The sequence below is a fragment of the Aptenodytes patagonicus genome, chromosome 1, assembly GCF_965638725.1.
Source record: "Aptenodytes patagonicus chromosome 1, bAptPat1.pri.cur, whole genome shotgun sequence".
Classification (NCBI taxonomy): Eukaryota; Metazoa; Chordata; class Aves; order Sphenisciformes; family Spheniscidae; genus Aptenodytes; species Aptenodytes patagonicus.
In genome coordinates this window covers 58346843-58365157 of record NC_134949.1, presented here as the reverse complement: position 1 = coordinate 58365157, position 18315 = coordinate 58346843, and the positions used below count along the sequence as shown (strand labels likewise).

The following is an 18315-nucleotide window of genomic DNA, read 5'->3' as shown; positions in this document are numbered from 1 at the left end:
GTGCCTTTGTCTTTGAGCATCTCAGGGAGATGCTTCTCTCACCTGCAGCTCTTCAGGTCTGAGTATTTGTTTGGAAACTCAAAATTTTTCAGTGCGTTTAACAACAAAAAAAAAAGAAAGCGAGTGTTAAGAGCTCAGTTCCTCATTATTCTGTATGGTCTTTGACTGTTATAAGCACCTGGGTTAGCTACAGGTTTTTTTCAGTTCAAAATTGTAATTCTACATTCTCGCAGTTTTTCTTCCAAGGTTCTTGCCCTCATTTCACTTCTGGCCTTTCTTCTTTTCATCCTTCTTATCTAATATATGCGGACACACACATATGGATGTTAAATGCTGATAGGAGCCACAACTACTTCACAAAGCCCTTGTTCATAACTGCAAGTTTTTGCTCTACTTTTAAGGGTGTTGCCCCCCTCACTCCCCCAGTAATCCCTTCTCTTATTAAAAAAATCACTAATTTCCAGTGCACAGACTCTAGTACACGGGGTCAGAAGGCCACTGTTTTTATAGCATGCGTCCTGGAAGAATCAGATATTGCTTAACTGGACTACCAGAAGATACTGCAGCACCAGAGGTTTTTCATGTCTATAGTCACCGGGTTGGTACTGTGGTATCTTTCCAATTATCGTTCCAAGTGAGCCATTTTCTGGTTCACTTCAGGCAGAGTGCCAATTAAGCACTCTTGAATGAAAGACTGTTAAAGAACTTTTTTGTGGAGTATTAATACACGTACAAACCAAATTAAAAGGTTGGCAATTCTCTTATTTTCTCCTCTCTTTCCTGGCACTTCTATTTATCTCCCCCCCCCCCTTTTTTTTTTTCCTCCTTTTCTTTATTGTTCCCCTTTAACTAAAGTCAGCATCCTAATATCTCATTAATCTAAAATTTTCAGGAAGGCCTCGCAATGTCCTCAACAGAAGCTTTTCTAACAATGAAGCAAGTAATTTCAGATCACTAAGCTCTAACAGGTTGGAGAATTATTTTAAATTTTAGAAAAGGAGTGGTATTTTGCCTCTGCAATATAAAAAATATTGGTGGTATGTGCTACATACCCCTGCCGTTCATTCAAAATATTATCCAAACCAACTACCAAAGCCACCTCCCATGGAATACAAGCCAGCAAGTTACACAATGAAACTAAATTTATCCCATCAAGTGCTGAGAAGGGAGGAGGTTGTAACACGCACAGAAAATCAGGACACTGGGACTGCTTCAGAGGGCAGCTTATTAAAGAACTGCCTGCTCTTCTCTCTCTAACTTCTAACCCATCATTCCCTGAACTCGGGGAGTCCAGGGCCTCAGACCTTCTCCACTTCTTCTCCCACGTTTCCAAATAAGGAGGGATTCTCTGCCTAATGGCGTTTCATTGTTCATCTGCAAAAGCAATTTAAAAAAAGCCTTCCAACCATTTCAAGCGTTTTAGGGAACACGTAAGGAATCAGCGGGCAAAACATCACAAGCTTGAAGAGCCCAATCTCCACAGCACCGGCTCCTCCGCGCTCCCCCCTCCCCGCCACAGCCCGCGGGTCCGAGGGGGAGGCTCGGGGGCCGGAGCGGGACGCCGAGCCGGGACGGCAAGAGGCCGCCGAGAATACCCGAAGGCCCGTCAGCCAGGCCCTCCGTCGCGGCCTCCCGAGGCGGCAGCCCCGGAGCATCCCCCGCGGCCATCCTCCTCACGGCAGCTGCCGGCCAGGCACCGCCGTGAGCCCCGTCCCGCCACCCAGGCCCGAGGGCCGCCGCCTCCAGACGCCGCTGCGGCAGCGGGGAGGAGCGGCGAAGCCCCGCCGTCGCTATGGCAACGCAACGGCCGCAAACCGCTCCCGGGGCACGCGGCAGCGGCGGCTGAGCCCACCGGCGCGGTGACGGACAGGGAACGCCGGGAGCAGGCGCGGCTCGCCGGAGAGGTGCTCTTCCCCCCCCCCCCCCCCCCCCGTAATTAAGGCGAACCCCGATGGAACAGCCTGGCCTAGTCGCCCCCGCACCGCGAGGCTGACCCTACCACTCTGGGGCGGGGGGTGTGGAGGGGTGTTTCTCATCTGCTCGGCCCTGGCCGAGCCCGCTGGTTTCGCCAGTGAGATGCCGGGAGGGAAAACAGGACGAGGGGCCATCCCGGTGGCGGCCCATGCCGGGAATAACGCCCTCTGCTTCTCCGCTCCCTTCTCCTCAGCGCTCCCGCTGGGTGGTACGGCCTGTGCACACACCCCCCCCCCCCCCCGGTGCCGGGCCGCGTGGCGCTGGGGGTAGCTGCCGAGTGCGCCTGCGCGGGGGGCGGTGGGGCGAGAGGAGGGGGCGGTGGCGCCCGTCGCGGGTGCGGGCGGGGGGGGCTTCGCTTCGCGCTTACGGTGGTGCTGGGGGTGGGGGTGACGGTGACGTCAGGGACGGCCTCGCGCCGTTCGCCCCCGCCCCGGTTCGGTCACATGGCGGCGGAGGTGCGAGGGGAGCCGCGTGCCGGCGGGGAGGGGCGCGGTCCTGTCAGGGAGGCGGCGGGTGGGCCAGGCCCCCCGCCGTCTCTCCGCCCCCCCGGCGTTTAACCCTTTCTGAAGGGCGGGGGTGCACAGCGAGAGGAGAACGGGTCTGGGTTTAGGTGGAAAGCGGGTAACGTCAGTGGAACTGCCGGAAAAGGGGCCACCGGAGGAAACCCCGTCCCCGCCGACGCGGCTGTCTTGTCGTCTCGCTGCTGCTGCTGGCCTACGGCCTCAGAGCGGCCGTATCCCCCCTGCTCGAGGAGCAGCGCGAGGCCGTCGGGAGCGCCCCGTACGCCCAGCCAGCAGCGTGCGATGCCGCTCTTCGGGAACACCTTCAGCCCGAAGAAGACCCCCCCCAGGAAATGCGCCTCTCTCTCCAACCTGCACTTGGTGAGTGTCGGCGCCTGTGGCTTGCCTGCAGGAATGCTTGTTCGGTGGCAAGGGGTGGGTGGCTCCTGCTGTGAGCGCCATAACCCTTTACAAGAGCTCCCAGCTGTGCCTCTTTTCCTCCTGCGGTGCGGCACGGCACCGTTTCTGATCACCGGTGACCAGGTACGAAGGCAGAAGTGGAATAGCTGAGGGCAGGATCATCATCACCCCACCCGCTGCCCAGAACTGTTTCACCTAAAGCTTCTCACCGGTGGTCTCTAAGCCCGGGGAGATGAGTCTGTGTTTGGGCGGGAGAAAGTGCAGGCGCAGCAGTGAGAGGAGCCGGTCCTCTACTGCAGCACTACGTGACTAAAAGTAGGGTTTCAGGCTCCGGGGCCAGTCACCAGTCGGACCGGCAGCTTCCATTGGAATGCCAGTCGCTAGGAAACAGGAGAGCAGAGGCTGGCCTTGGATTTCTGTAAGACGCTGAGCGTGATCTTCTCCCTGCAGCTGGATAGATCGACCCGTGAGATTGAGCTGGGCCTGGAGTACGGCATCCCCACCATGAACCTCGCTGGACAGAGCCTCAAGTTTGAAAATGGCCAGTGGGTGGCAGGTAGAGTGCAGCTGAGCTTGCTTCCATCCGAAGTCGCCACGGTTGGCTGACAGTCCATATTTTGACCTCTTTCTTTCCTTCCAGAATCAGGAAGCTTCACGGGGGATCGCAGGGAAATGCAGCGCTTGCGCAAACGAAACCAGCAGCTAGAGGAAGAAAACAACCTCCTTCGGCTGAAAGTGGACATTCTGCTGGACATGGTGAGTCCTTGCTGAACTGTCACCTGCCCGTCGCAGCGGAAATGCCTGGGCGAAGGGTGTTGGGACCGCCAAAGGAGGCCGTTCTCGCCGTGCCCCGCTCTTTCTGCTTTTACCCTGCTATGCAAGACGACTTTTAACGGCACCGTGACTCTGGGAGTAAAGTCTGATCTCCTCTGCGAGAAGAGGGGAAGGTTCCCCCCGCAGCAGAGCTTGACTTCCGTGAACACCGTGACTGATTAGAGAGGAGCCCCTGCAAGTGCCGTGTCTCCTCCTTCCCTTTCTGCATGGAGCACGCCATTTTCTTGCCCCTCTGGCCTCTTCCCTAGCTGTGAAACCGAGTTACAGCCACCCTTGCCGGTCACAGCTTCCGTCTGCTGTGACAAGTGGTGTGACGTCTATCCTATGTGTGAACCTATGGGTGGAAGAATTCCCAAGCCCTAAAGAAACCGAAACTCAGCCTTACCCAGAGATCACAGCTCTCATGCTTAAAATCGGGAGACGTTTTCAGTGAAGTAGAATACATGTGCATTCTCAGTCCATTAAGTGATTTAGCCTTTGCGTCAGTCCAAACAAACACACGCTCCCCTCATCATTTTCCTTCCTTACGCTCTTCCCGTGTTTTAAAACTGGCAAGCGGCTTTTGTGGCCGGAGCACTTAGCAGAAGCCCCAGCCGCTCTCCAGGTTTTCCAGGCCATCTCGGTGAAGCGTGAAACCTCAGCTTCCCTCTCGCTCAAGCGGGAACAAATTCCCTTGCGCGGGTGCTGGCCCGTGGCTGTAAATCTCGGCGACGTCTCTGGAAAAGTTGTGCCGTGAAATCGGGAAAGCTCCCGAGGCACAAATGTCTCGTTGCACGCGTGTGTGCGCTGCTGCAACACAAGGTGCTTTTCCAGAGGGAGAGCGATCTCCGATCCCTCTAAGGGGCTTTCGTGTCCTGCCACGCGTGTCCGAGGTATGCGACGGGCTGCGAGGTCCCCGATCGCTGTTAGCCCTGCAGCCGTAGCTCGAGGTGGAGGTTGGAGGAGTCCTAGCTCACTCTTGTCGTTGTTCGCTGTGCGTTGCAGCTCTCCGAGACCACAGCCGAGTCCCACCTGATGGAGAAGGAGCTGGAGGAACTGAAGAACCACAGCCGGAGGAGGAAGTGAAGAAGAAGAGGTGGCCAGGGGACGGGGGAGCGAGGAGGCCGGCTCCGAGTCTCGGCTGTCCCTGTGCGTGGGATGCCGGGGCGGGCTTGGGCCTCCTAACCGTGTTGGTACTGTGTGTAGGTACTTCGTTCCACCGGGCCGCGAGTAACAAGGTGCCTCCGGTATTGTGTGGTGCCGTAGGTCCCGCGCGACGGCTGGTTCGGCACCCCGGCAAGTCACGCCGCGACGCTGTTAATTAAGACTCAACCGTTCTTCCCAGAGCGCTTTACCTTGCGGCGTTTCCTCGCCGCAGCCCAGCGGTAGGTGCCCTCTTTCCTAAGGCAGCCTGACGACAGGCGGCGGAGAAGATCCGTCTCCAGGCGGGCCTCTCCCTGCCTTCTGCGCTTAAAACCGCAGGGAGACACCCCCCCCCCCCCCGCGTCTGTCCCCTCGGGGGAGCCTGGGGGCCTGCACAAGCTTCGCCGCTTGCCTTTGGCGAGCAGGGTGCTGGAGTCGCTTCTTCTCAAGGGTTTTGCATACTTTATATAAAAATTTGCGTTTAAAACCGGATTCTACGGGTGTTTGTTATGTAAAGGGCCGTGCTGCGAGGTTGGGGCGGGGGGGACACCGGGTGGAGGACCGGGATCGGGACCGGCGGGCAGCCCGGGGGCGCCTGGCGGAGGGAGGCGGCCGGCGCTCCTCCCGGCCGCCAGGGGCCGCTGCCTCTTCGCCAGCCCGGGCGGCGGGAGCACCGCCCCGCTTCCGGCGGCGCTCCGCCCGCCCTTCCGCTGGCTCGCCGCCCCCTCCGTCCCTGGCTGGTGGCGATGGCTGCCGCTGCGTCCCTGTCCCCGGAGGAGCTGCTGCCCAAGGGCGGCTCGGGCAAGGCCGAGGAGCTGGAGGACGAGCTGGAGGAGGAGGAGGACGACGAGGAGGTAGCGGGGCGGCTGGCGGCGGGGTGGGCCGGGCCGGGCCGGGCCGGCCGGGCGGGCGGGCGGGCAGGCAGGCGGGGTGACCCCGACGGGCGCGCAGGGCCGGGGCGGGCCTGACGCGGTGCGTGCCGCCCGCAGCTGGACGAGACGCTGGCGGAGCGGCTGTGGGGGCTGACGGAGATGTTCCCCGAGAGCGTCCGCTCGGCGGCCGGAGCCACCTTCGACCTGTCGCTGACGGTAGCGCAGAAGATGTACAGGTGAGGGAGCGGCGGGCCGGGCCGGGCCGGGCGGGAGTCCCTCGGGAGCGGGTCCTGCGGGCAGCCCGGTGGCGCGGGGCGGCTCCGGCGGCTCCCGCTGCGGCTCAGGCCGCTGGTAGCGCGGTGCGGGCGCGGGTGGGGAGCGGCAGGGCCGCGGCCTTCGTTTCTCGGCGGCGTGGGCAAAGCCGTGTGGGGAGGGCGGGGGGAAGGCGCTGTGGATGGGCCAGCTCGGGGGCGGAACCAGGGGAAGGCTTTATGTCTGAGGCACGGACGGGAAACGTGGGAGAAGCCTGGTGCCTGCAAGAAGCAGCTAAGGAAGCGATTCTTGTTCCTAACGCGCTTTCTCCGCCCTAGGTTCTCCAGGGCAGCTCTGTGGATTGGGACCACCTCCTTCATGATTCTGGTTCTTCCTGTCGTCTTTGAAACCGAAAAACTGCAAATGGAGCAACAGCAGCAGCTGCAGCAGCGACAGGTGAGGCGGGAACACCCCGGCCCTCTCTGCTGGCCCTTCGGCGTCGGCTCGGGGTGCCTGCACCTCCTCCCAGTCTCCAGCTGTTGAAGGGGTTTCGGGAACAGGGTGCAGTTTGTCCTACGCTGTGGCCTCGCTCATCCCACCGGGCGCTCTGGTTGGGTGTTCCAGTGGGACAGCCTCGCCGATCTGCAGTCGCCGGCTGGCGGCAAACTCCGGCAAACACAACCCGGCTTTCGCTGGGCCGACGTACGCGGCGAGGGCTGCACGCGGGCCTAAGGCAGCAACGTCCAGACCCGCCCCGTCTGCATTTGGCGTGGTCGAGCGTTAAACTCGGTTCTCACAGCAGGGGAGGAACCGGTATTGCGAAACGCTGCTGGTACCGTCGGCGTCCTGCCGAGTCGCTGCGGGAGGGGAGGGCAGCGCGCGGCGGCCATCCCGTGTCCTCGCAGCCCCTCAACTGACCGTTTTCCTTCCAGATCCTCCTCGGACCCAACACGGGGCTCTCGGGGGGAATGCCAGGGGCCCTGCCTCCGCTGTCTGGAAAAATCTAATTTGTGGAAGCTGCGTTGGATTCGTATCATGTGGGAAGACCTTGAGATTATGATATATTGAACTGTTGATTTGTCGGGTCAGGGCATTTTTTTTTCGTTTGTTTGTTTGTTTTTATTCTTGGTTCTCCTTTGGGACATTGACCTGTTTGTAACGAGGGGGGGGAAGCCCCCTCTCTGGACCTGATGACGGCTCCTGTCTGCATCCTCCCCCCCCCGTAGAAGTCGCGAGTCTCTCCTTTTATTCAGTCGGTATGCCATAACCAGTTACAGACTCGAACCGGGGGAGTTCCTCTTCCAGGCTCCTTGCCCCCGCCCCCTTCCCGCCCCCACCACCCCGGGGCACAAGTCAGGCTTCAAGAGGCAGCAGCTACACAAAACGAATCCTTTCCTGGCTGACTCTGAGCCGAAGGCCACCGGTGACAGGAGGAGGAGCGGCCTTCCCAGCAGGCGAAGCAAAGGAAGGAGAGGTGCAGGTGGCTGTGCCCTGTGGAAAACGCTCTCCAGGGAGACACGCATGCAAAAATACTTGCGCTGCAACTTCACGTGCGTGCGCGGGGACCGAGGGAGCAGCGGGCCAGGTTCGAGACTATCACATCTGCGCTGGTCCTCTCTGCCTCATAAAGTAGAACTTCAGACATCAGCTACGTATTTTTTTGTATTGAATATTAAATAAATCCAATCTGAGCAGCGTGGTTTTAATAGACGTCCTCGAGGGAGGCTCAGTTCTGTCAGAGCTGGCGGTGGCCTTGCGGGTAGAGACCCTTCCATTTCATGCAGGGCCTGGCCCCGGGGGAAGGGACGGGCACAGCTTTGTCACCTTCAGGTGGCTGAGAAAGCTTTGCGTGGCTCAAGGGAGTTCTCGGAGGGGTGGCTCTACCTCGGCACCAGTGACTGACTTTCGAGGGCCTCAACTCTCAGAAAGGTGGCAGTTTTATAACCAAAGAAAAAAAAAATTTTATTTTTCCTTTACATACTTTGTTACAGAACAATTCCGCTGAACATACAGAAGTGATAGGACATCTATATGGAAATGTTTTTTTTTTTCCATTTTTAATATTTGGTTAAACAAAATACATCTCTGTAAACAAACCCAAGACAAGGCTCTAACAAAACCAAACGAGCAAGGAAACAAACAGGGGCTTCCCCGCTCCCGAGCGGTGGGACCGGACCGGCTCGCCCACCCTCTCGGGCGCAGCAGCCTCGCCTCCCGCAGGGGTGTGATCGTACACTTTCCCTTTACCTGAGCGGCTGGATCACACTGTTCCCTCCCCCCCCCCCCCCCCCACGGGAAAGGTGCTGACATACAAGGAAAGTAGCCCCAAAATATTTTAAAACATCTTTGCATATTGTGCACTGATCTGTTGGCTTGCAGTTTCCATGCAAACGGGGTTTCTCCAAAGTGCGCCTTTCATCAGCGTAGAAAACGTTGCTGCCGAGATTTATTTTTTCCCCCTCTTGAAGAAATGGCTTCAAGTCACAAGCAGAATGCCTGCAGGCTGCGCACCCTGCCTGGAAAGTGTTTAAAAACTGCCAGCTGGTATTGGTCAGTGGAATGTGTTACGAAATAGGACTTTTTATAGAAACGTTGGGTCTTTAAAATGTACGAGCCGTTCGCCCTTGGCTGCGGGAGGCTGTGCTCAGAAGACTGCAAAATGGTGCTTGCCAGATGTCCGGGGGTCGGTGAACACCATCGTCCCGTCGTCACGCGGCCTCCGTTCTCTTTTTAGGAAGGTGCAAGTATGGCGGTCTCTCAGCTTCAAACACCCGCTCACGCTTTGCAGAGCTCTCGAGAGAAAAATAACTGAGAAAAGGTAGTTACAACCCCTCTCCCTCGCAAGCTCAAACGCCAGTAATGAGACTTTCCTGCACGATGGAGCGGGATCCTTCAAGCTCCGTCACGTCCCAGAGATTGCTGTTTAACCGAGACATCCCACGCATAAAGGAGGGAAGCAAATGGTAGCTCGGCCAGGAAGAGCTAAACACAACAAAGTCTGTTCCAAATTCAGCATTTCCTCCTCCTGCTGTGGAAGGCATGACCGAGCTACAGCTCGCCCAGGTGACCCAGAAACAGCCAGTGGAGATTCCTCTTAGCGCCTCCATGTCTAGTCACTCTTCCCCACGGAAGGGAGGGGAGGAAAAAGCGATTCGTCCGTTAACGGAATGTTTGTTGGCCAACACCAAGAGAGAGGTCGGTTCAGCTACCAGGCCAGGGTCTCTCTAACGCCCGAAGGCTCTGGCGGTCCCTCTGCATCTCCCACATTATCAGCTAGTAACTATAAAAAGGGCAAAAACTGACTATTACAAAGGCTTCCCTCCTCAGCCGATTTTTGCTTTGTAACTTCATCTTTCTGGGACATTTCACATGACATTAGCGACTGTGGGCTAGACTTCTGGAAAGAGGAAAATAAAAGGGAATGAATTCCTCTCAAAACCCCTTCAGTTTTCTTCCTCTCTCCGAACAGCCCCTAAACTACTGGGTGACCACGCAGAAAACCAAAATAGATATTAAAAAAGAAAAAAAAACCCAACATAGCACAAAGAAACCCAAGCAGACTACGGCCTCTCTCCAGTCCAGAAACTCGATACTCCTCAATTAGCCTGTGCTTGCTGTCTCCACGTCGCCTTAGCCAGCCACATGCTGCTGAATAACCGCTCACCACATACATAAATCCCTGGAGACACTGGGGAAGAATCCACTAGCTACCCAAAGAGTTTCTTGAAAGATGACACTGTTTTTATCGTTGTTTTCTCATTCCTGGCACAAACCATCCCTAAGAAGCAGAGGGTCGTGCTGAGCACCGTACCATTCCTAGTGTTCGAGAGTGTCCTGAGAGACCCTTAGGAATTGCAAATGTCTTCACAACGACTTGTTTTGGAGGGAGAGACTTGTGAAGAGGCGGCAGCGTGCTCGGCCCCCCGCTCCTCCCCGGCAAGCCCCAGAGGGAGCAGTGTCCCACCACACGCGGCCTTGAACAATGTGAGGAAAGGGAGGCCAGAGGCTTCCGGACACCCTAGCCCCAAAGCCCAGTTTTAAAGAGCGCAATGCCTTCTAGCTAGCTGAAGGGCACGCAGCTCATCCGCCTTTGCAATTAAAGCGATTGGCTTCCAGTTTCCTCCACTCTGCCCTCAATTCTTCCCCCCCCCCCCCCCCCCAGTGTCCTACACCATTGCCCTATTGCACCAAGGAAGGAAGAGAAGAGCCTAACAAAGGAAGTTCCAGACAAGAAGGGTCGGGGCACCCGTTATCCAGGTTTCAGGACATCGGGAGTTCAGTAAAGGGGAAGAGCTGTAGTGGTGGGAGGACAGAGTTGGTCGGGTCACACGTCAGCTCTCCAGCTCTGATGTGCTTCCACCTCCTCTGGCACCACCAGCAGGAGTTCACAGTTCTTTCCTCTCAGCTGGTGTTTCAAAAATTTCCTATCATAAAGGGAAACAGAAATAAGCACTACTGAATGTAGAACTTCATCATCTGCTACAACAACTAAGCGCAACTAACTCTGCAAACATGACCAAGAAATGGCTGGGAAACCCACACGCACTGTCTTTAGTTATTTTCTGACAAAAAAAAAAAGCTCAAGTATTAAACTTGCCCCACACGATTCAACACACCTCTAACCCAGCAAGTTATTGCAGAATCAGATAAGCACGATCTTAACCTCAGCAGAGGGGTCTATACAGATATCACTTTCCAATTTTCCAAGCTGGCAAAAATAGAATTAAAACCAAGTTCAGTTTGTTCAGGTCCCCGAGATCAAGAATCCCACTGTATTTTAAAATAATGCCAACAAATCTGGAATACTTGTGGAAAAACACCCCCCATCATTTAGATGTCCTTATTGCAATGTACCGCCTGGTACTGCACTGTCGGAGCAGCGTACCGCCTGGTCATTTGACATGGTTCCGCAGCCCCTTTCTGCCCATAAGCTTCTTCTAATACCAAACTTGGATTATCCAATAACCGTGAAAGTCAAATCCATGTTTTCTCTACTATCTTTCGGCCCAGATTTCCAAAACTCCCTATACAGGAAGCCCTTATTTATTGCTGAAGAACAGCACACCCAGGATAAAATCCACCAGAAGCTCTGCACAGTAGTTCCAGAACTGCGTTACTTTATCCCAGAAGTTCACAAGAGGCTGACATTCACTTTACCAAGACTTCAATGGCATGGTAGGCTCTGCAAATACTGCTCATGTGCAATCCCTACCTCAGAACAAGTCTAGCTGAGGCAGCAAAGCTGCTGGTAGGCTTTAGAACAGGATGGAGCAGAAGCTGAACGGCAACTAAGAGCACGTAAGACTTTACAAAGTAATTACACCAACCATCTCGTGTTAAGATTGAAGAGGGGAGTCAAGCCAGAAGCGCAGCGTATGCTTACGTAGGCAGGTGACTCCTAGCAAGCAACTTTCGCTGCTGTCAGGAATAAGGCTGCACTTCTGGAAAGCCTTTTTTTTGGGAACATGCACGCAGATGGCGACTAAAGAGGCAAAGGAACACCGATACTCTCACATTTGAGGAGAGGGTGAGGCACAGCACATCTCGTTGCAGGTGTCACCCACTAATACCAGACTTGGCCTCTACCTTCGTCACTAGTGACAGAGCCAGCCACGTAAGAGACAAAGTCGGGCTCTCCTGAGCTTGCAGAGATCACCACTGGCAAAAGCCTTTTCCTAGCTTCGCGCAAGCAGGGTATAAATCTAAGTGGAGGCACAAGAACTTTATTACTCTCAAATCTTTGCTATTGAAGTTCAACCATGTATGTTTCAACCACTAACTGTTTAAGGACAGATTCCCCACGTCCAACAGGGACGGATTTGAGGAGGAACAGGATACAAAAAAATCCTACCTGAGCTCACTTTCACCTCCAATCCACTCGGGCATCTTGAGTTTGGAGTCGAGGTTGTAGTAGGTGCCTCCCACCTCCCGGACGCAGATCCAGTGCTGTCGCTTGAGGGGGAGCTTCAAGGGGCCCCAGCAAAGGCTGGAGGGCAGATTCATGATGAAGCCCATCACGTTAGACAGGGCAATGACGTTAACATCCCTGAAAGAGCACAGAAAACAAGACAGTGATAAGATTATATTCCGGTACTTTAACCTCATCTCATTTTTACAAACAGCAGCCGTCTCCAGAATTACATGACTTCTCAGTACCTGCGCTTGTCCCACCAAACCGCCTCATAGCCTTTGGTCTGAAGCGCTGCCATGATCACGTTCACATCATAGTTTCCGTTTCCCAGCATGCTCTTCTTGTGGGGCGTCACCATGGTGTTGGGAGACAGCCTGCAAACAGAACAGGAGGCTGCTCTAGCGGGCATTTGCGGAACCTATATTCCACCGTTGGAAGGGGCTACTTGCTGTATAACTTGAAGCCCGTTTTCAGCATTTTTGTGCTTAAAAACAAAAGGTCCCTTCCAACCCAAACTATTCTATGATTCTATGGCATTCTCCCTTATCACTCAACAAAGGGGCTGAGAGGGCTAAATAATGCATTAAGAGTAACTCTGACATACAAAGCCTCCAAAGATCTTAGCTTTGATACGAAAGAGACCGCAAAGCAGGAAGCGCTTTTTTCTTCCTCCTTGAATGGGTACTTCTGAAGGATGCTTCAATTATTTTTTCCTCAGTTCATGCTTGGAGTAAATGCCAGTTTGCCATTTAGAACAACGGCTATCACAATTTCAAGAGTTCAACAGTCAACACCAGTCTTGAAGACTGGATGAGATAACAAGAGGCAAGGTGGGTTGGCTGCAGAAAAGGTTGTTCTCCCCCACCCTCCACTGGTAAATGAAAGAAGTATTCAGACACAAAGCTGTGAAGATATTCGGGTTTGGGAGCTTTCTAAAGCATTGCCGTTGCTATACGATAAAAAAAAATATATATATCTGTTGCCATAAATAACTAAACAGCTAACCTTGTAGCAAACAAATCTCTTCAGCTTTAATTCATAAGCTTGCCTAGACATCACTTGCATTACCATAACATCTGAAAATCCAGAATCACAGTCCATCACATTACACGCAAAAATATGACAGCCTTTGCACAAATGCAGATAATGGATGCAACACACAAAACATGGAGACACGTGGCAAGAAAAAAAAAACCCAAACAAAAACCAGTTAGAGACCAGCAGAGGTGACACACCCAAAGAACTGGTACCCCTGAGCAAACTTTCACCAAGAATCATCTCAACATCTCTACTCACACAATAAAGTCTCATGTTTTTTTCCCCCCAAGAAATTTTGTAAGGAGGGGAAACAACAAGGCAGTGAATTATTATCAAGGTGACAGACGGGCTTTAACAGCTGGAAGAGCAAGCACAGGGGGAAACTGGGAGCAGAGAACAGCAAGGTTCTCATGCCAAACCAAAGAAAGCCAGGCCTGAAATAAATTCTGTTGTGACGAGTTGCTCTTTTGATTGGTAAGGACTCCATTAGCTCTGCTGCCACAAGGTTCAGATGTTTTATATCATCCAAATACCCATGTTTCACCTGCCTCTCTCTCATGTCAACTCCATCACCCAGAACTCCTGATGTTCCTGCACATTTTTTGCTCAGCCTTTAGCACAGTGCAAGTTCTGCAGGCATATTTTGTCCAGTGAAAATCCCTCAGCCCTTCTGCATTCCCCCCTGACAACATAAGGCATCTGACAAGAAGAAGAAAGCAGTGAATTGAGTAGGGAGTTTCAGACCAACCAAGGCTAGAGAGGCTACAGACAGGTAGCTTTTCACATCAGCTGTGAGTTTTCTTGCAGTGGAGCAGACTGCAGCAGAACAGCCTGGGAACTGATTTAACTACAGAAGGGAGAAGAGTCTGAAACAACATGCTAATAGGAAAAGCTATTAATACCCACCACTGGGCATTTCCCAGCGAGGCAGTGACATTTTCAGAGAATCATGGTTTCCAGTCTCCAAAGCTCTGCTGTATTTTACTAATCACAGAGATGCTACTGTAGCTTGTCACAGCCCTTCCAGCATCTCCGTGAAGCAAGATCACTTGGCTACAACTAATTCCTCAAGATCATTGCTTCAACCTATTAACTCTCATGAGTGCCAGCGAGCTAGGAAAGCCTTCCAATTAACAGAGCCCTTTGGGTTGCACAAGCACCCTCTGGTGGCACCGTCTTCCAGAGACAAGCTTATTTGAGAGCTGAAAGAATACGTTTATCTTTGCTCCCTCCCGTAACTTTCAGAGCCCCAGAAATGAGATGGAGAGATGAGCAGAGGTGACACACTCAAAGAACTGGTACCCGTGAGCAAACTTTCACCAAGAATTGCCTCAACATCTCTACTCGCATGCACCTAAACAGGGTCCACAATCATCAGCTGAAGGATTCTGATTAGACAAGGAATTAAGTTGCCTCCCCAAAGTTAATTTTTTTTTATCTAGACACTAAGCTGAGGAAGACTGACAAAGTTGGACAGAAATCCAGGTAATAATCCTCCTGAGCTTTCTAAGTGAGAAACTTTCATCAACATGTTGTCTTAACACAATGGGCTCCAAGATTCCTGTACGCAGTTGTCTTTCCTAATCAGGTCTCAATACACAGACTCCAGTGAAGCGAAGAGATTTTGTTTGTATCTCCATGCAACATTTGGAACATGCAATCTTACTTCCTGCAGCAAAAGCCAGAGGAACATCAAAAAGGTACTTCTTGTGCTAGAGGAAAGAAGAGAGGAAGGACTAAAAAAATCAGAGGGGAGCTTGGACCAAGTTTTCGCATACACTTGAGATGATAATCATCAGACTACACTGGCCTTATGCAATAGGATGCAGCAAAAGGGAGACTAACAATTAAGTAATGTGGTTCAATCATTCTTCAAGGGATGTGGTAAAAGCTACAGAAAGCTTAAACTTACCTGTGATTTCATTACCTTGTCAACACCAGGTTTAAAAATCACCCCTCGCAACATTTTTGTAGCTTATTAAAAATATTCATCAGTCTTTTATCAGAGTCATCAACACACAGAATATGACCAGACACAGGAAAGACATACAGAAAAGTGATGCATAAAGGACAACTAAATCCACACTTCTTAAAGGCAAGTCGAAGAGCTAGACATGAGTAGTAACCCAACAGACGTGCAAAGGTAGTGGCAGTTCTTATGCATAGCTTATAGCTCATCCGTTTCTGAGAGGAATTTCCACGTATATTTCCATACTTCCACGAGGCCAAATCAATCTGTGCATCTTGATCCGAATATTAGGATGGAACAATACCAGGTTGGAAACAAAGACAAATTCTCCCTTCTAGGGCAAGAGGTTTGACGATATTAACATCGCAGCTCTTTCTGAGAGGTTTCATTCTGCACACTAATTCTCTCTCACCAAACCCAATGAAAGCCAACTAATTAGATCATCACACTCCTTCTACCACATGAACTGCCTTTGTTTGCTTCAGGCCAATAGCAATCCATCTGCAATTAAGATTCTGACAATTGCTGCTCTGGAACAAAACCGTAGCATCTTTATACTGGACAACGAGTGCCTTGAGCCTACTGTGGACCAGCTCCACTTCACCAACAGGAATTTTATTTACAATGCTATTGTAAATAGCATTTAAATCTGGTATTTGCTGTTGCCCATCACCACACTTCTTTTGCCAAAGACAGGCACGCGTTTGATGAGTCGAGCACCAGTTCCATAAATCTGCTGATTTTCAGGACAGCAGCAACAGGCGCACAGCTCCCTGCTCATCGGCACGGGGTACCGCGACTGCCTTGTCCAACAGTACCTGCATAACCACCGCCATGAAGCGCGATTCCCTACCTGTCACAAACACAAGATGCTGTCGACTGCTGGTAACGGGTATTCAAGCGTAACTTAGGCGACGTCTACAACATCTGCAGATTGAGTATCAGAGGAGACCCCTTTTCCTATTTGATTACTTAGCTTCATCAATGAAAGGTCACCAGGATTTTCAAAGGCACACACAGGAGAATTTCCACAAAGCATCGAAACAGCATAAAATAAACATTGAGCAAAATATAAGCTATTGTACAGGCCACATTAATAATTCATATTTATCCCAGTAAAACTCAAAAACGCTTTTATTATCTGAAGCTGCTGGGAAACATTTAGCAATGCCACAGAAAACGGGGATCTAGCTACTGAAATTAAATCCAGTTTGACAGAGCACACAGGGTCTTGATGCACGGAAAAAACCCCACATAATATTTGAAGAACTTCACTTAACCGCTTGAATAAGTAGTTACTCGTTTGGCAAAGCTCCTAATTTCCAAAAAACATACAAATGTTGAGGTACTAAATCAAGAAGTGTTTACGATGACCCACTTGTCATTCCTGCCCATTCCTTCACTCTCCCAAGGCAATCCCAAAATCCATTATTAACATCAAGATAACATATCTACACAAGGCAGGGGTGAAAATACGGAAGATAGGTAGAAGATGCATTGAGGTGGGTGGGGGAGAAGACAGCAGTCCAACCACATGACAGCATCTGCAATAAAGCCGTTGGACCCGAAATCATCAGCCAGAATCTTTTAAGAAAGAAGTAAAAGGAGAGAGAATTTCTGCATGGAGGGAGGGGGGAAAAAAAAGGGGGGGGGGGTTTAAAAAAGAAGCTACGTTCAGTTCAAAGCAGTAGCATACTCTGAACCCCTCCTTTGCTCTATTTTTCCCCCCAAATAAGACTTGAAAATTCCTCCGAGCAACAGAGAAGGGGAAGCTAACGCCAGTGCGGAGAGTATCCTACCTCTGAAAAATCTCCTGCAGGGTTTCCCTAGTGAAGGCGTTGCTGTCCTGGAAGACATTGTTGAGGGCATGGAGGGCACACAGCTCCCTACGCTGCTTCTCATGGTAAATATGCAGTGGCGGTAGCTGGGGTGGCTCCAGTGATTCCGATTTGGTCTTGTCACCTTTCCATGGCACGCAACTCATTTTCGCGTAGGGTGGATGGAGAGTAGGTGGTGAGAAACAAAGAAGGCTGAAGTTTCTTCCTCCACAGTCACAACAGCAGCCCACTGCCCCTTTCTTTTGCAGGCTAGCGCTGCTTCCAGCTCACAAACCCTCCTCTTGTGCTTCAGTTTGTTCAGTAATTGCCTCTGATGGCTGGTTTTAAAAACCACATAAAGATCTGCAACATATTTTTCCTCCCTCCTCCCATACCCCATAAAATGTAATACTTCCCTCCCCCCACACCCCACAGGAAAAAAAAGAAAGTCAAAAGATATGAATGCCCTTAGTCTCAAGGTACCAGCTGGAATTTATCACACCGCTCCTTTTCTTCCATCTCCTTTGGTCTATAGTGCCACTAAAAAGGTACCCAGAGCAGGTAACAAAGAGAGGCCCACCCCCAAAGTGCCAAAGTAGAGAAGATGAAGCCAGCTTCTGGTGCTGCCTATGGGAGCACAGGGTGGTTAAAGACTTATCAGCTGCATTCCTCCATTCCTTTGGGAATGACTGAATCCAGGCAAGAAGATGCCAACAGCTCGGGAAAGGAAACCGCTTCTTGCTAGGCCACAAAAAACCCAGGTCCAGGCTCCGGGGAAGGCAATTCCTCGCAAGTCACCCTGCACTCCGACAAAGGGAAGTTTCCATTAGCAATGAGAAGAGGCAGCACAAAGCCCGTGGGAGCGAGGGGAGGGCAGGCAGCAGGCGGGACCAGCCCCAAGGCCTGCCTCGCACCTTCCCACCCCGCGCCTCCCCACCCCGCGCTCGCACAACAACCACAACCACCACCACACCAACGACGACGACAACAACAACAACAACAACAACCCGGGCGGCAGCCGCTTCCCACAGCCGAGGCCCAGCCCCACAGCCCCTCCGGCAGCCCCGTCCCGTCGTCCCCCCCCGCGCTGAGAAGAGGCCCCCGCCTACCCCCCTCCCCCCAACCCCCGCCTGGCAGCCTCCCCGCCCCTCGGGGCTCGCTGCCGGGCGGAGGCGCCCGCCCTCCCCCTCAGGAGGGACGCGAGGGGAGCCGCTGGGCCCCGCCGCCGCCTCACCCGCTCCTCGGCCCCGGCCGCCCCACACCGACAGCCGCCCGCGCATGCGCGCCGGACCCCGCTCGCTCCGCTCTTACACACACCTCCCCCCCCCCCGCCCCGTGACCCCCTCCCCCCGCGGCGCGCGTGCCCCGCGGCCCGCCCCGCACGCGCCGACGTCGCGCGCGCCCGCGCGCGCCCGCCCCCTGACGTCAGCGGCCGGCGCGGGGCGGCCCGAGGGGAGAGGTGCGAGGGGCCCCGGCGCGGCGGCCGGAGGGGCTCTGCCGCGCCCCGGGGCTGCAGCGGAACCGGCGCCCGCCTGGGAACCGCGGCCGGCTTTTCGGTTCGCCCCCGAAACGTCGCGGGAGCCAGAAGCGCGGCGCGGACGCGGGC

At 53.3% G+C, this 18315-nt stretch overlaps 3 protein-coding genes across 6 annotated transcripts; 2 read left to right on the top strand and 1 right to left on the bottom strand.

The window, feature by feature from the left end:
• Positions 1-1810: 1810 nt before the first annotated feature.
• CBY1 (chibby 1, beta catenin antagonist) lies at positions 1811-5340 on the top strand. Of its 3 annotated transcripts, none has more exons than XM_076328714.1 (6): positions 1811-1904; positions 2585-2855; positions 3345-3450; positions 3535-3650; positions 4713-4803; positions 4974-5340. In XM_076328714.1, the coding sequence occupies exons 2-5, from the start codon at positions 2778-2780 to the stop codon at positions 4791-4793; spliced, it is 381 nt and encodes a 126-aa protein (XP_076184829.1). In that variant the 5' UTR covers positions 1811-1904; positions 2585-2777; the 3' UTR covers positions 4794-4803; positions 4974-5340. The 3 variants fall into 3 exon arrangements, with proteins under 3 accessions (XP_076184829.1, XP_076184827.1, XP_076184828.1); XM_076328712.1 differs by having other exon boundaries at positions 4914-5340; XM_076328713.1 differs by lacking the exon at positions 1811-1904 and having other exon boundaries at positions 2511-2855; positions 4914-5340.
• A 236-nt stretch (positions 5341-5576) lies between these two features.
• Positions 5577-7668, top strand: TOMM22 (translocase of outer mitochondrial membrane 22). Its single transcript, XM_076337704.1, has 4 exons — positions 5577-5704; positions 5840-5958; positions 6313-6430; positions 6907-7668. The coding sequence occupies exons 1-4, from the start codon at positions 5597-5599 to the stop codon at positions 6979-6981; spliced, it is 420 nt and encodes a 139-aa protein (XP_076193819.1). The 5' UTR covers positions 5577-5596; the 3' UTR covers positions 6982-7668.
• Positions 7669-10122: 2454 nt separating this feature from the next.
• JOSD1 (Josephin domain containing 1) lies at positions 10123-17990 on the bottom strand. 2 transcript variants are annotated; one of them, XM_076337690.1, is made up of 5 exons: positions 17944-17990; positions 16692-17508; positions 12131-12259; positions 11826-12020; positions 10123-10398 (listed from the first exon to the last, which is right to left on the bottom strand). In XM_076337690.1, exons 2-5 carry the CDS (start codon positions 16874-16876, stop codon positions 10299-10301), a joined length of 609 nt encoding a protein of 202 aa, XP_076193805.1. In that variant the 5' UTR covers positions 16877-17508; positions 17944-17990; the 3' UTR covers positions 10123-10298. The 2 variants fall into 2 exon arrangements, with proteins under 2 accessions (XP_076193805.1, XP_076193811.1); XM_076337696.1 differs by lacking the exon at positions 17944-17990 and adding an exon at positions 17717-17756.
• Positions 17991-18315: the final 325 nt, after the last annotated feature.